Source organism: Microcaecilia unicolor, chromosome 9, assembly GCF_901765095.1.
Source record: "Microcaecilia unicolor chromosome 9, aMicUni1.1, whole genome shotgun sequence".
NCBI classification, from domain to species: domain Eukaryota; kingdom Metazoa; phylum Chordata; class Amphibia; order Gymnophiona; family Siphonopidae; genus Microcaecilia; species Microcaecilia unicolor.
Genome location: NC_044039.1, coordinates 207,970,894 through 207,984,776, shown reverse-complemented (window position 1 = coordinate 207,984,776; position 13,883 = coordinate 207,970,894). Strand labels below are relative to the sequence as shown.

Sequence of the window (13,883 nt, the reverse complement as noted above, 5' to 3'; positions counted from 1 at the left end):
TGCCACTGCTTTTCTTACACAAGCCTGCAGTTTTTTTTTTTTGAAAGGTCTAAAAGAATTTAGTAAGCTAATCTAAACTGTCTTGCTTTGCAGTGGGCTCCCCAGTTCAAGAGGGAATCTACAACCCCCTGCTGAGAGGCCCCACAGGAACCTCCTCAGATCAACACAATGAGTTGAGGCCTGTGGACCAAAGCTCAAGGCTAAGGAGGACAAAACCCTCCTGGATAGACTGGAATAAGAATAGTGGCCCAATCATCAGGAGCTAAGCTCCCCACCCCCCCACAAGGACTCTACCTTGAAAGAGACAGGTTGTGAACAGCACCCCAGAAATTCAGGCCTATTCACACTATCCTACTGCCCCAGTTCAACCTACACTGTCTTACTGGAAGTAGAGAGACACAGAGGAATTACAGCCTGACCTAATCCTTATATCAGTGATATTGCTGGAATAGTTCACTATCTCTACCTCTATTTGTTGGTAGGGGGACACAAACCATTCATGTGGACTGGTTTAGAAGGATGAAAAGGAAAGCTAATTTTGTATGTATATTCAGCACACATATGTAAGCCTTCCTCAGTGCTACTGCTTTATCAATCTCAAATATGACAGGCAGAAAGGAAGTAAAATATGCACTTTTTATAGGTAGTTTGGATGAGTGGAAAGAATACAGAAGATGGAGCTCCTATATGCATCTGTCAAGATCAATTTATGTCTTCTGCATGGCAGTGTTCAAAAGGACAAGTGAGATTGATCATCGATGCAGAACACTGGTTTTAAATCTAAGGTTGCTCTACAGAGAAGTACTGCTACTATAAATACTAGAACTGTCATTTCCTGTGTTTACAGGTAGTCACATTTTAAAACGTTGTTTTAGACATCAACAATAGTAAAATCACAATCAAAGAACATTACCAATCCTGGAAATCCTTGTGACTCATATTCCTGGAAATAAGCTTAGCAGGTCATCAGTTTTTAGAAATTTATTTTTCACCTTCACTGAAACATTTAATTAAAAAAAAAAGAAATGGTCATGAGTGTTCTATTCTGACATGCCTAAACATCTGTTTTCTATGTTGATTTGTAAACGTACCTCTATTTTTATTACTGTAAGATGTGCAATTTAATGAACTCTTTGGAATACTAATTCCATGCTTCTCAAACACATATTCCGTGTCTGAATCTAATTCCCTGAATGGCTTATCAAGACAGTTGCTGATGTAGAGTTATTTAATATAAAATATTTAGTCACAAAATAGTATTGCTTCAGGATGCACAATATGGCAAATATTTACTTCGGTCCATAAAAATGATACGGTCCTAAACAAGTTCAGCATAATGTAAAACAAAAATACACATGGTGAAACAGGTACCAGCACAACAGCGACGACATATTGCATCAAAAAAGGTTTTTAATGGTCCCAAATATATACTCAACAACTAAGCATACACTCGGGGTGGGGGAGGGGGGGAGAGAATAAAAAAAAACCATGACACAAATATGACATCTAGAATTCCACTCAATGTTTAATCAAAAAGGGACAGACAAATCCCCCACCTAAAAAAAAATAAAATAAAAAAAAATCTGCAGTTTAAAGGGCAAAAGGGAACAGATAAAAAAGGGGAAATGTTTTATTTAGCCCTCCCCCACAGAGGTTTTTAAAACCTGTTATAACTTGACTAAAATGTTCAGAATGTATGATTTCAAAGGCAAGTCTCTTTATACAAAGAAACTGCTGGCATTCTTTGTAAGGAGTGAAGAATCACTGCTGAACAGCCCATTCTTCCAAGTCTCATGGTCCGAGAAAGCACATTTCTGATTGAAGCAACTGACAGCCAATCCAGAGTTCCACTTATAAAACTCCTGCCCTTTTGGCTATTTTTTTTTTCCATTTCCTTCCCTGAGAAAAGGGCAACATGTGGTCCAAGCTGGAGAGCTCAAAGGCATTAAGTTTTTCCCCTTAATTTAAAATTCCCTCCATCCCCTTCTTCTGCTCCTATGAATTGGCACTTGATCAGCAGAAATCCATGTGTATAGGTTGATCTGCGTCAGATACAATAGTTCACAAAAGACTGCTGCTTTTTATGGATTTTTTTTTTGAGGGGGAAAATCAGTTTTTATTTTTTTTTTATAACAGGTAGTTAACTTTAGGCAATTGCCATTAAGACCCAAGTCTTGCTTTCTTTGACAAAGGTACAGTTTCTTCCTTATCTTCATCTTCATCTTCCTCCTCTTCATCATCATCAGGATAATCTACAAGCCCCACTAGGCCTCCCTGTTTGGAAAAAAAAAAGGCTATTAAATGATGCTAACAAATTAACCTTTGAGAGACAAGAGTGCATTTTAAGGATTGTTAACATAATTGCAGGGGGCTTTGGGTCTATTTTCCAATAAACTTGGGAGTCACATTGGTATGCAATTATCCTACTGCCATATCCAAGTGACTTGGTGGTAAATGTATCATGTGGGGAGAGAATTAGTGAAACCCGGTCTGATGTAGGGCAAGGGGAAATAAGGATGAGGAGAGTGAGGAATAATCAAAAGGGCATAGTAGCAAAAATACAGAAAATTACAACAATTCTAAGGAAAATGCAGGGTAGCTGTGAATCTCTCTACAGAAGCAAAGAACAGGCTAGAGAAAAAAACAATGAAAAGTTAGAGAATGTAGACGAAGAAACTTAAGCTGTGCTTGCTATTTAATATGGGAATTAATGTGATATTTCCTGCATGAAATAGCTAATGTGGAAATCAGCATTTTGAGGCACAGAATGAGTGAGGACTGTGTCTTGCAGTTAACATGAAAAGGCTCTTTTACTAAACTGTGCTAAAATTTGCAGTTACTGTGGTTTAACATAGGACTTTACTGCATGGTAGCTGCAAATATAAAATGGCAACCATTGGGGGTGTTCCCAGCATTTGTTTTCACAGGTCTCAAATCATAGGCCAACTTTTCAAAATAATTAGGGGTGCTCATGATTGCCTAGGACCCCACCCAGAACAGGAATATACCTGGCCCTTTTTCGACTCTAGGAGGGGCATTTTCGAACGGGGACGCCCATCTCTAAAGATGTCAGCACGAAGGGGCGGGGCATCCCGTATTATCAAAACAAGATGGGCATCCATCTTTCGTTTCGATAATACAGTCGGGGATGCCCAAACTCGACAGTTAGGCCGACCTAAGAGATGGCTGACCTAAATGTTGAGATGGTTGACCTTAGAGATGGACGACCTCGGTTTTTGCTGATAATGGAAACCGAGGACGTCCATCTCAAAAATGACCAAATGCAAGCCCTTTGGTCGTGGGAGGAGCCAGCATTCGTAGTGCACTGGTCCCTCTCACATGCCAGGACACCAATCGGGCACCCTAGGGGGCACTGCAGTGGACTTCACAAATTGCTCCCAGATGCATAGCTCCCTTAACCTTGGGTGCTGAGCCCCCAACCCCCCCCCCCCCAAAAAAAAAAAAAATACTCCACTCCCCACAACTGTACACCACTACCATAGCCCTAAGGGGTGAAGGGGGGCACATGTGGGTACAGTGGGTTTTGGAGGGCTCCCATTTACCACCACAAGTGTAAGGGTGGGGGAATGGGCCTCGGTTCGCCTGCCTGAAGTGCACTGCACCCACTAAAAACTGCTCCTGGGATCTACATACTGCTGTGATGGAGCTGGATATGACATTTGAGGCTGGCATACAGGCTGGAAAAAAATGTTGTTCAAATTTTTTTTCGGGTGGAAGGGAGTTGGTGACCACTGGGGGGGGGGGGGGGGGGAGTAAGGGGATGTCATCTGGTCAGTTCGGGCACCTTTTCGAGGCTTGGTCATGAAAAAAATTGGACCAAGTAAAGTCGGCCAAATGCTAGTCAGGGATGCCCTTCTTTTTTCCATTATCGGCCGAGGACTCCCATCTCTTAACCACGCCCCCGTCCCGCCTTCGCTACGCTTCCGACACGCTCCCGTGAACTTTGGTCGTCCACGCGATTTGGGCGACCCTGAGAGAAGGACGCCCATCTTCCAATTTGTGTCGGAAGATGGACGTCCTTCTCTTTTGATTATGTCGCTGTAGGTAACCTTAACATCATCACTCAACTTGGCATACATCACCATGTCTGTATAAAGGAAAATCAAGTATTGCATGGTCATGGGCATAACAGGCCAGGCCATACTTAGATGGAGAGGAAGGACGGATGGCTAAAAGAAGAGCTAGGGAAGCACTGAACATCCCACCAATCTCAACCCCATCAATTTACTCCTCCTTCCCACCCACAGCCTATATACACCAGTCATATCTCTTCCAGTCCCGCCTGGCCTATCCATAACACCCATGCTTATGCAGAATGATTGTTTTATTTTTGTGAAAAAGGATCACGATGTTCTTCTACATTTCTCTTTCAATTTGAGACTCGGCTATAGGTCCTCTCCATTACAAACCTTTTTCAGATTATGGCATCACATACTGCCAAAACTCCCTCTGCTCCCTCATGTCCTTTCAGTAAAATAGCTTGTAAATCCTGGTGACTATAGGGCTGGAGGAGAATGGCAAAATAACAGTTATTTCCCATCCTTGACCCAGCCCAGAGAGCACAGAAATCTTTGTGTCTATACATTGTCTTATATCCTCTGTTTCTGCTTATTCTTGATCTTCTCTATGCTTCCTCTCTGTCTTCATGCAGTCTTATGAATTCTTTAAAAGTCTTCTTCTCATTTCCTTCATTTTTCTTTACTCCATGCATTTGAATCCCCATAGCCTGTCTCTTTACCTTCTCCCATCTTACTTACTTCTAGTCACCCCCTCAAGCCACTTTTCAACCTTGTCACCTTTCATGTCTCTTCACTCCAGTGACCTCTCTTTCCTCTCTCCTTTCTCTCAGCCTTCTTTTCCCAATCCCACAAAGATGCACTCCATCTCTTTCTTTTCCTCTTTCCTCTGCATCTTGTGTCCCCTTTGATTGCTCTCCTTCTCCCAGTTCTTCCCTCATCATAGCTCATACTCTCTGAGTTCCTTGCATTCTTACAGTCTGTTTCTTCTCCACTCATACAGCTACATTCTCAGTTGTTGTCCCCATCACTGAGCCGCTCTTCCCTTTACAGCAACATTCTCTCTCCCAACCAATAACCTCTTTCAATTCCCTTTACACCTTCCAAGCCCCCCTCTATTCCTTTCTCCACAGCTCCACTACCAGTGCCTGACCCAATCACCCAGCTCTCTCTCCACCTTACAGTTTCTTTCTGTTTCTTCCAGACCTTTTAGAGCAGCAGTCTCACTCCAAAGATGTAATCCCTCTCTGCCTACAGCTCCACTCTCAGCCTGTCCCTATTCAGCTCCTTTCTGCTTCTTCTAGCCCTACACAGTACAATTCTCTCTCCCTTCAATTCCCTTCACCCTTTCCTAGACCTCTCTATTCCTTTCCCTACAGCTCCACTGCCAGTGCATGTCCCAATCATCCAGCCCTCTCCCCCTTATATCTCATTTCTGTTTCTTTCAGCCTTTCACACCAGAATTCTCTCTTCTAGGCAATCCCATTGAATTCACTTAATACCTCTTACTCCTCTCCCAGTGCATGCCCCCATCACAGCTCCCTCACCTTACAGCTGCTTTTTATCACCTCCAGCTGATCCAAGCAACGTTCTGTCTCCCAGTCAGTAACCCCTTCAAACCCCTTTACCCCTTCCTAACCCCTCTATTCTTCTCCCAATTCTTCTGTCCTTTTTACCTTAACTGCTAAACACATAATTGTGGCAACACATGTAAAACTCTCATGCCAATAAAATTATGCAACTCAGTCTTCTTTTAGTACCTATTGCTCTTCCCCTCCCCAGTGGAACCTGCAGGCAGGAAGTGCCTCTATCCTTTTTTACAACAGTTACCCCCCTTGAAGCCCATCAGTCAGACACAGCCAGCCAACAGGCCATAAAATAGCTCTCTCTTTTCCTCCTGCAGCCCACTGGTCAGATAGTCTGGCCAACAGACTAAAGGGGAAGGCAGGAGCAGTAACTGGTAGGGATACCATACGTCTGGGTTTCCCCAGACATGTCCTCTTTTTAGGCAACTATTCAGGCAGTTTTCCTAAATTGGAGAGCTTTGTGACCATTTTGGCCAAGTTTAAAAAACCTGTAGTACTCGTTTCCAACAGTGGCAGTATAGCCACAGGCCCACCCACCCACTTTGGGCTCAGCTGAACCATCCACCCTCCCCCATGTCTTCCTCTTCTTTCTCACCTCACCACCTAGCAGATGGGCATCTCCTCTCTAGTACCTTCCACCTCCTCCTCCCCCAGCGGGCTTCCAATCCTCAGATAAGTTGCCGGCAGTGTCAGTAACTGAGGCACCCACTGCCAGCCGTCTCCTCAAGTCTTCTCTCTGCTGTGTCTCACCTCTTGTGATGTAATTTTCTGTTCCTGCTCAGAGAAGACTTGAGACAGCCAGCCAAGAGTGGGTGCCTCAATCACTGACACTACCAGTAAGTGGTGAGAAAAAGCATCCTGCTCTCCCCAAATGTGTGTGGGTGCAGCTTTATAAAATTATTGCAAGCGGGGGGGGGGGGGGGGGAAGGGGGGAGGGAATGACACTATTTTTTGCGTCCTCTTTTTTGCCCCTACAAATATGGTAACCCTAGTACCTGGGATACAGAAATATCTCCTTCCTGAATTCCTTTGCCACCCTGCAGCACGGAGATTTCTGCTCCAAATTTAATAACGTGTATCATAAAACCTCTGGGGATACCCAAGTACCCAGAGAGCTGGAACCTATGTCCAGAGTTAAAAGTTCCATTAGTGTGAAGTACTCTGGAGTTAGTGTGGAAGCATTTAGCGCCTCCTATTTAGGAGGCATTAAGTGGTCCCACATTAACTGCACATTAGTCTGTTAACGTGTAACGTTTGCAGCATGATAGGCAGAAAATACCATAAATGGGTTAAAAGCTTAACTCAGTTTAGTAAAAAGACTCTGAAGGTAGTTACCATGGGTAAATGAAGCACATAACACAGAATGGTCAATGCATGATGAAGCTAGATACATCTCTTGAGGTTGTATTGTCTGAAGTAGGTGTTTGCTACTTTATCTCTAAGTTAACTGCACAGCAGCCTTCCCAAAAATGCTAGGAATTCCCCAACAGATAAAGCAAAGATTCTGCAGTTACTGTGTGTTAATTTTAGCAATTATTGCTAAGTAACTGAAAAACTTTTAGCAAGTCTTAGTAAGCACACGCCTAAATAGAATTAAAAACAATGTATAAAAAATGAAAGAAAACAAAGTTTACAAAACTATTTTAAAAGGAAAATATCCCCAAAATCAAGAGACTAAAAAAAAAAAAAAAAATTTTACTTGCTATATACTAAAGCTATGCTCCCAGACTTAAAGAGCTGCACATGTCAGAGTGTTACATACAGGGAGGGCTCTTCTGAAAGAAACCAAAGAGGTAAACTGGAAAACGTTTGTTTATATCTGAATCCCACCAGTCTTGGTCTTCTTTAATATATACAATTTCACTTACTTACCACGCCAAATCTGCTCAGTTTCACGGCTCTCTTCACAATGCTTGTGAAACCGCTAGTACACCATTATTACATTAGATATATACAAATACCATTTATGTCTTCTACATTAACAGCACTTCCCGAGCCAACGTGGTTTTGTAGCTGGATGTGTTGAATTGAATGTCATAATGGTTTCAAAAGTGTATCTAGGTTCAGTATCACTACATTAAAAATGAATTTGAAGCTTTATAGAACATTGTGTTACACAAAAGCACCACAAAACATGCCAAAATACAAAAGGTTTTGTAAACACTAAGCCAGGTTTTTGTTTGCAAGAAGTACAGTACCTTAGTAGTGATAGCTGCCGTTTGAGGTGTGCTTTTAGAAACAGATCCTGGAGAGCCAGGAGATCCTGGAGATCCAGGAGATCCTGGAGAGCCAGGTAGGCTACTTGCAGATGTCTGGCTGGTGAGGTTGGTTTTAGTACCACTAGAAAAGGAAAGTTTAAAACTTGGACTCTGACGTCCTGTCAGATTGGTTTTCAGAAGTACTTCTTTTTCTTCACTTTCTTTCACTGGAATAAAGAATTAAAAACTTTTGTTAACAATATATTTAAAGATTCATATTCGGCCATGATAGAATTTCTCAAATAATTATCCAAATGTTCTAGACTTAAAATGTAGCACCAATTTTCAATCTGTACCAGTTTAAATAACCCAGTTACAAGTTAGTACTAAGAAAAAACAACAAAAAGGCATATTTTCAAAGCACTTAGCCTTCCATAGAAACCTATGGAACTTTGGAAGGCTAAGAGCTTTGAAAATATGCCTCACTGTTTTCTAATTCACTTCAGAGGAAAAACACATTTTTGAAAGCATCAATACCTCTTGCTTATAAGAACATATGAACTGCCACAATACTGAGTCAGACAAAAGGTCCATCAAATTCAGAATTTTGTTTCCAACAGTGGTCAAATCCAGGTCACAAGTACCCCAGAAGGAAAAAAGTAGCAACGTTCCATGCTACCTGTGGATTTTCCCCCATCTACACCATATCCTCTAGCAATTAATTTCAGAGCTTAATAATGCATCAAAAAATATATATATTTAACCAATTTTATTTTAAATATACTTAAATAAACTTCATTATGTGTCCCCTAATCTTTGTACTTTTTGAAAGAGTAAACTTATGGTCCTGTGGATCCTTAAGGGCCATACCCCCTTCAACTGGGAGAGTAGTCTTTTTCGTCACTGCCGTGGTCAGAGAGTCCACTGCCGGGAACCTCAGAGCTTCTAAGTCCACTGCTGGAAGCGCATACAAACGACTCATGGCATGTGCTACCTTGAGACTTCCGACAGGGGAGTCCCACTGAGCCACAATCAGGACCTTCATAGCCTCATGGATATGAAAGGACCTGGCCGGGCATTTAGTACTGGACAAGATGGAAGGCGGAGAAGCAGGGACCGACCCTGAATCAGGAGAGATGTCCAAAACCTCCAGCACCGGCAGTTCCTCTCTGCGGAACAGGCACGCTGCAGTGGGGTTCATCTCCCTCCTCAGTCTGAGCAAAACCTAAGCCCTCCTCAAACTCCATTGATCCTGAGGGAGACACAGGAGGAAAGGCTGACTCCTCCTCCTCCGACCCCCCCTCCATGTCCCAACTGATGGAAGCCTGATGATCCACGCAGGCCCGCTTCAGGATAGGGTGAGGAGGAGACACCATCCCAGACTCTACCTGGTCTAGAGAGGGAGAAGCCCCCCCCCCCCCCCGCGCTTAAGAAACGAGCAGTGTAACAACAGAACAAACTCCGGGGGAAACGGCTCAGCTGCCTGCTCAGAGTTGCTGGCGGCAAGCACAGCTCCAGTCAAGTCTTCCAACCCCGGGTCGGACAAAGACGGCTTCCCGGACACCTTGTGCGCCTCCGCACACGAAGAGGAAGAAAAAAATGGCACCCGCTGGAGCACACAAACTCGCTTAACCCGCACTTCCCGCCAAGGGGCTCCCTGGAGCTGGCCTGCTGCTGCCAGACTTCGGCAACGCAGGAGCGAGCTGCCGCTCCGGTTCCGCCTGCCTCCTGCAAGAGTTACAGTCCCCCGACGCTGCTCGCCAGTTTCCACACAGGGAGCAGCGCTTCGCGGCTTCAGACGGAGCCGACATAGCCTCACTGCACTAACAGCCTCCCCAGCATGCCACAGCGGGGAAAAAAAACAGGGGATCCCCTGATCTATTTAAAAAATATACAGGCAGAAGAGAGACTGAGCCGGCTGGGTTCTCTCTTTCATTTTTTTTTTTTTTTTTTTTAAGAGGCAGAAGATAAAAAGAAGCCGACTCACCACCCCAGGCACTAAACCTGGAGGAAACGGGGCGTTGGGGGGGAGGGAGAGACCTGGCACCACTAGGTGTGCACCACCAAATTCCCACACAGGGACCTCAACCCCTATCCAGGCTTAACTGGGACCGCTAGGATGCCAGGGCCAGAACTCCAGGACTGCACAGTTATGACCCTCCACCTGCCAGACAGAGAGAATACTGAGGTTGAAGTGACTACACATGACTACATATAGCAGACCTCGGAAGTTCTCTATCTCCACCTGCTGGTAGGGGGACATAACCCACAAGTCTATGGATTGATCTGTGGGACACTATGGAATTAGATTTTAGCAAAGTTAATGCTGTTCTGCATAGACAACTAATAAACAGTTCCTTTGGGTTTGGGCCCTAAAGTGACTGACTGAGTTAGGAACTGGTTGAGTGGAAGGCGACAGAGGTAGTGGTAAATGGAACGCACTCTAAGGAAAATGAGGTTACTAGTGGTGGGCGGCAAGGTTCGGTTCTTTTAAACATTTTTATAAGCAATGTTGCTGACTGACTGTCTGGTAAGGTTTGCCTCTTTGCTACCATTTATAAATTCTTTAAAATCCTCTTCTACTCTCAAAGGATACCCTATAGAAAAGGACCCCAAACAATCTGAGAATTCAGACCCCTGAGGCTTCTAGGTCTTTTAAAATTTACCGTTGTTCAGATCTCAAACATTTTGATTAAGCTCCCTCTGATATTCATCAGTATATGGGTCCAGAACCGAACACCTTGACTTATCAAACTGATTATACTATTTACATTGTGCTACAGATGGTATTGTGATCCGACAATAGTTACTCTACAATGCTCACCTATTCTAAGTTTTGATGGCCTAATACAGGGGTTCTTAACATTTTTCCCCCATACCTCTTTATCCTCATCAGTGAAACCCTCACAATCCCTTCCTAAATCATATGACTGCTAGTGACTACTGACAGCTACATATGTCACTGTTAGTCACCAACAGTGCTAATGGCCAACAGAGAGCTAAAATTATAGTCGTATATGGTTATTATTAACTGTCCTAACAACTGTTTTCACTGTCTAGAAAATGTCAATAAATTGCCTAAAATTTCAAAGACCCTGCTCTGCATCCCATTTGACCTCTTCCACCACCATTTGGGGGCACGGGCACTACTGGTTAAAAACCCATAGTCTAATAGTTTGTCCAACATAAATTGGGTACATTATACATTATACAAAAAAAAAAAAAAAATCACCAAAAGGAAAAACTTTATTCATCCAATTTTCTGATTAAACTCATCAGCAGGCACCATAATGCAACACACCACACACATCCCATACTGAAAATGACCAACAAAAGGCTTCTTCAACACTGACCAGTGATCCATTTTGCTTCACGAAAATAAGGACTCAAAACTTTTTTTTTTTACATTTTTAGAATGTGAAAAGGTCATTCTAAGATCCTGATTTTCAAATCGAGGTAATAACTTTAGTACATCCCAATTATTTTCTACGATTTTGACTATCTAATAAACCAGAATATCTAATGACCATAGTAATACAGCTACAATCTTCTTGTTCTCCTAATCAAACAGTAGATTTCTGCTGTTGACACTGCCCTTTTATATGCAGTCTTACCCAGGTATCATAGCTTCTGGCTCCTCCCCAGCACTGTCTAAAATTCTATCATAGAACATAAGAGCAGCCATACTGGATCAGACCAATGGTCCATCTAGCCCAGTATCCTGTTTTCCAAAAAGTAGCCAAGCCAAGTCACAAGTACCTGGCAGAAACCCAAATCACGGCAACACTTCATACTACAAATCCCAGGGCAAGTAGTTGCTTCCCATGTCTGCCTCAGTAGCAGACTATGGAGTTTTCCTCCAGGAATCTGTCCAAACCTCTTTTAACCCCAGGTACACTAACCGCTGTTACTACATCCTCCGGCAAAGAGTTTCAGAGCTTAACTATTCGTTCAGTGAAAAAATATTTCCTGTTTTAAAAGTATGTCCACCAGACAGGCAAGTTACCAGATGATCCTCATGTTTATCAGCCACTCAGCTACCTACATTCCTAGTGATCAAACTGCAAATTACAATAGCAGTCCTAACCCTTCCTTCCTAGACACATGATCCCTGGAGAGACATCGTTGGTCCGAAAAGACTACTGTATCATCTTTAAGGCAAGCCCCTACCTACAGGATCGCCTCTTGTAACATCAAGGTAATGCTCTCCTTCCAGGTGACTGTTCCTTTCCATGGCAGCACAGAGGTTGCCACAGTGGAGGTAGGGCTGCTCTATGTGCCTGAAGGTCTCCTCTGTACACCTCTGCCTAAACTCTTGCAGCTGTGCCACTCCTCCAGGGACAGGCTTAAAAGAGAGGATAAGACTAGCTATAGAAATTCCTATAATGCAATTTAAAGCAATACTTGGGATACTGTATCCTTGAGGTTTGATTGAGAACTAATTATTTTCATTCCTCAAGACTGAACATTTTTAGCTGTTTCTGATGTAGCTGTATCAGGCATTTTCAGTTTTATGGTTTTTCAAAAGGGATTTTTTTTTATTGAACATGCCAGACAGAATAAATGTTGGTATTTTGTTTCAGATTGTAATCTGTTTATTGTGTAGATTCTCAACTGAATAGGTGAATCACAAATTAAGATTTATTCATATACCAACACAATACTGAAATGGCATGGATTTGTTAAGTTAAAAAAATTATACAAGTCAGAAAATTATTCAATTTTAAATGTAACTGAGAACATAATATTTACAACAGATCTGATGAGGACAAGTAGTAAGCAGTTTAGAGATTCTGCTTACATCAACTACCTAAAGCAATGGCTCTTCCTATTTCTTTTTGCCTTTTACAATTGCTGTGGGGAAGAGAAAGAGCAAAGTTTGGAATTTTCCCTCTAAAGTTCTGATCCTGGAACTTTGTCTTTGCTAAAGTAGTACTTTTCTAGAGGTCATTAAAATTCCAGACAAAGCAATCCTCACAGGTAGTAAAGCCTATTTTCTAAAGACTAAGCAAAAAAAAAACAAAAACACAAACTCTTCCTCTGATAATATGGAGAACTACTATATTGGAGAACTTTGCGAGAAACGGAATACACCACTCTTAACACCTTCATGTTCAAAAGGATTCTACACTAATTTTTCAGTGTCAAAATGTATTCTTTGTAAGACAGAAAATCTGCTGCCACACTATTCAAGCAAGGAGAAAGAATTTTGTTGTACCAAAAAGCCTCTACTACTGAAACGGAGATATTTGATTATTCTGTAAAAAGTCTGTAGAATAATGAAAATGTCATATCTTTTAAGAACCTTTTCAGCTGTAACTTTTCCTAATTCTAAAATACCCAGGGCTGAAGCAACCATTAAATTTCAGCATACCAACTTCCTTGTTTGTTTTGGAATAATCTGGTAATCTTTATATACTGACTCTGTATTTCCTTTATTATTGCGCTGGCCTTTTCTTTCTTGCCCCTCCCTGTAAGAAACATGCTCATAACTTTCTCCCCATTTTAATTTTTCCCTTCAGGGTGATACTTTATCAAATTATGCTTAAAATTAATGTATTTAAAAGTTAAAAATAAATTTAAAGAATCAAACTCTTAACAATAGATTAGAGCAAGTTGGAGAATTATTGTCCTAGCATTTGTAAATGAAAGCTTAAAGGAGCAAAAGGAACACTGTTGGGCCTAACCTTTAATCTCTCTCCCCCAAATATGACAGCACAAAATTCACAAATGTTTGAAGCCTTCCTGAGGGTTACAGTTACCTAAATAAGTATAAATTGCATGAATCCTATTATGCATGAGGAAAAGTATAAATGTAAAAAGTCATTCTTTAGTAATACATAACTCCACGTTTCCCTCTCTCATGCTTACATTTCTTTCTTTCCATGAATTTACTAATAGGGTCCATGATGTCTTCATCACTCTTAGTTTTGTCAGATGGAGGCACCACTGCTTCTCCATCTTCAAGATCATCTTCATCTGTGTTGAACCACATCTCTTCTTCATCCTCCAGAGTTCTTGCGTCTCGTCGATACCTATGGTTTCTCAGGATGGAACGCATG

At 42.1% G+C, this 13,883-nt stretch overlaps 1 protein-coding gene across 2 annotated transcripts in view; it reads right to left on the bottom strand.

Moving 5' to 3' along the window:
* Positions 1-1,500: 1,500 nt before the first annotated feature.
* PPP4R3A (protein phosphatase 4 regulatory subunit 3A) overlaps positions 1,501-13,883 on the bottom strand; it is a 135,379-nt gene continuing 122,996 nt past the window's right edge. For both annotated transcript variants that reach the window (XM_030214551.1, XM_030214553.1), the window contains exons 13-15: positions 13,693-13,883; positions 7,822-8,048; positions 1,501-2,274 (exon numbers count right to left, since the gene is read on the bottom strand). In XM_030214551.1, coding sequence (XP_030070411.1) covers positions 2,161-2,274; positions 7,822-8,048; positions 13,693-13,883 — 532 coding nt within the window. In that variant the 3' untranslated portion in view covers positions 1,501-2,160. The remainder of the gene's footprint in view (positions 2,275-7,821; positions 8,049-13,692) is intronic.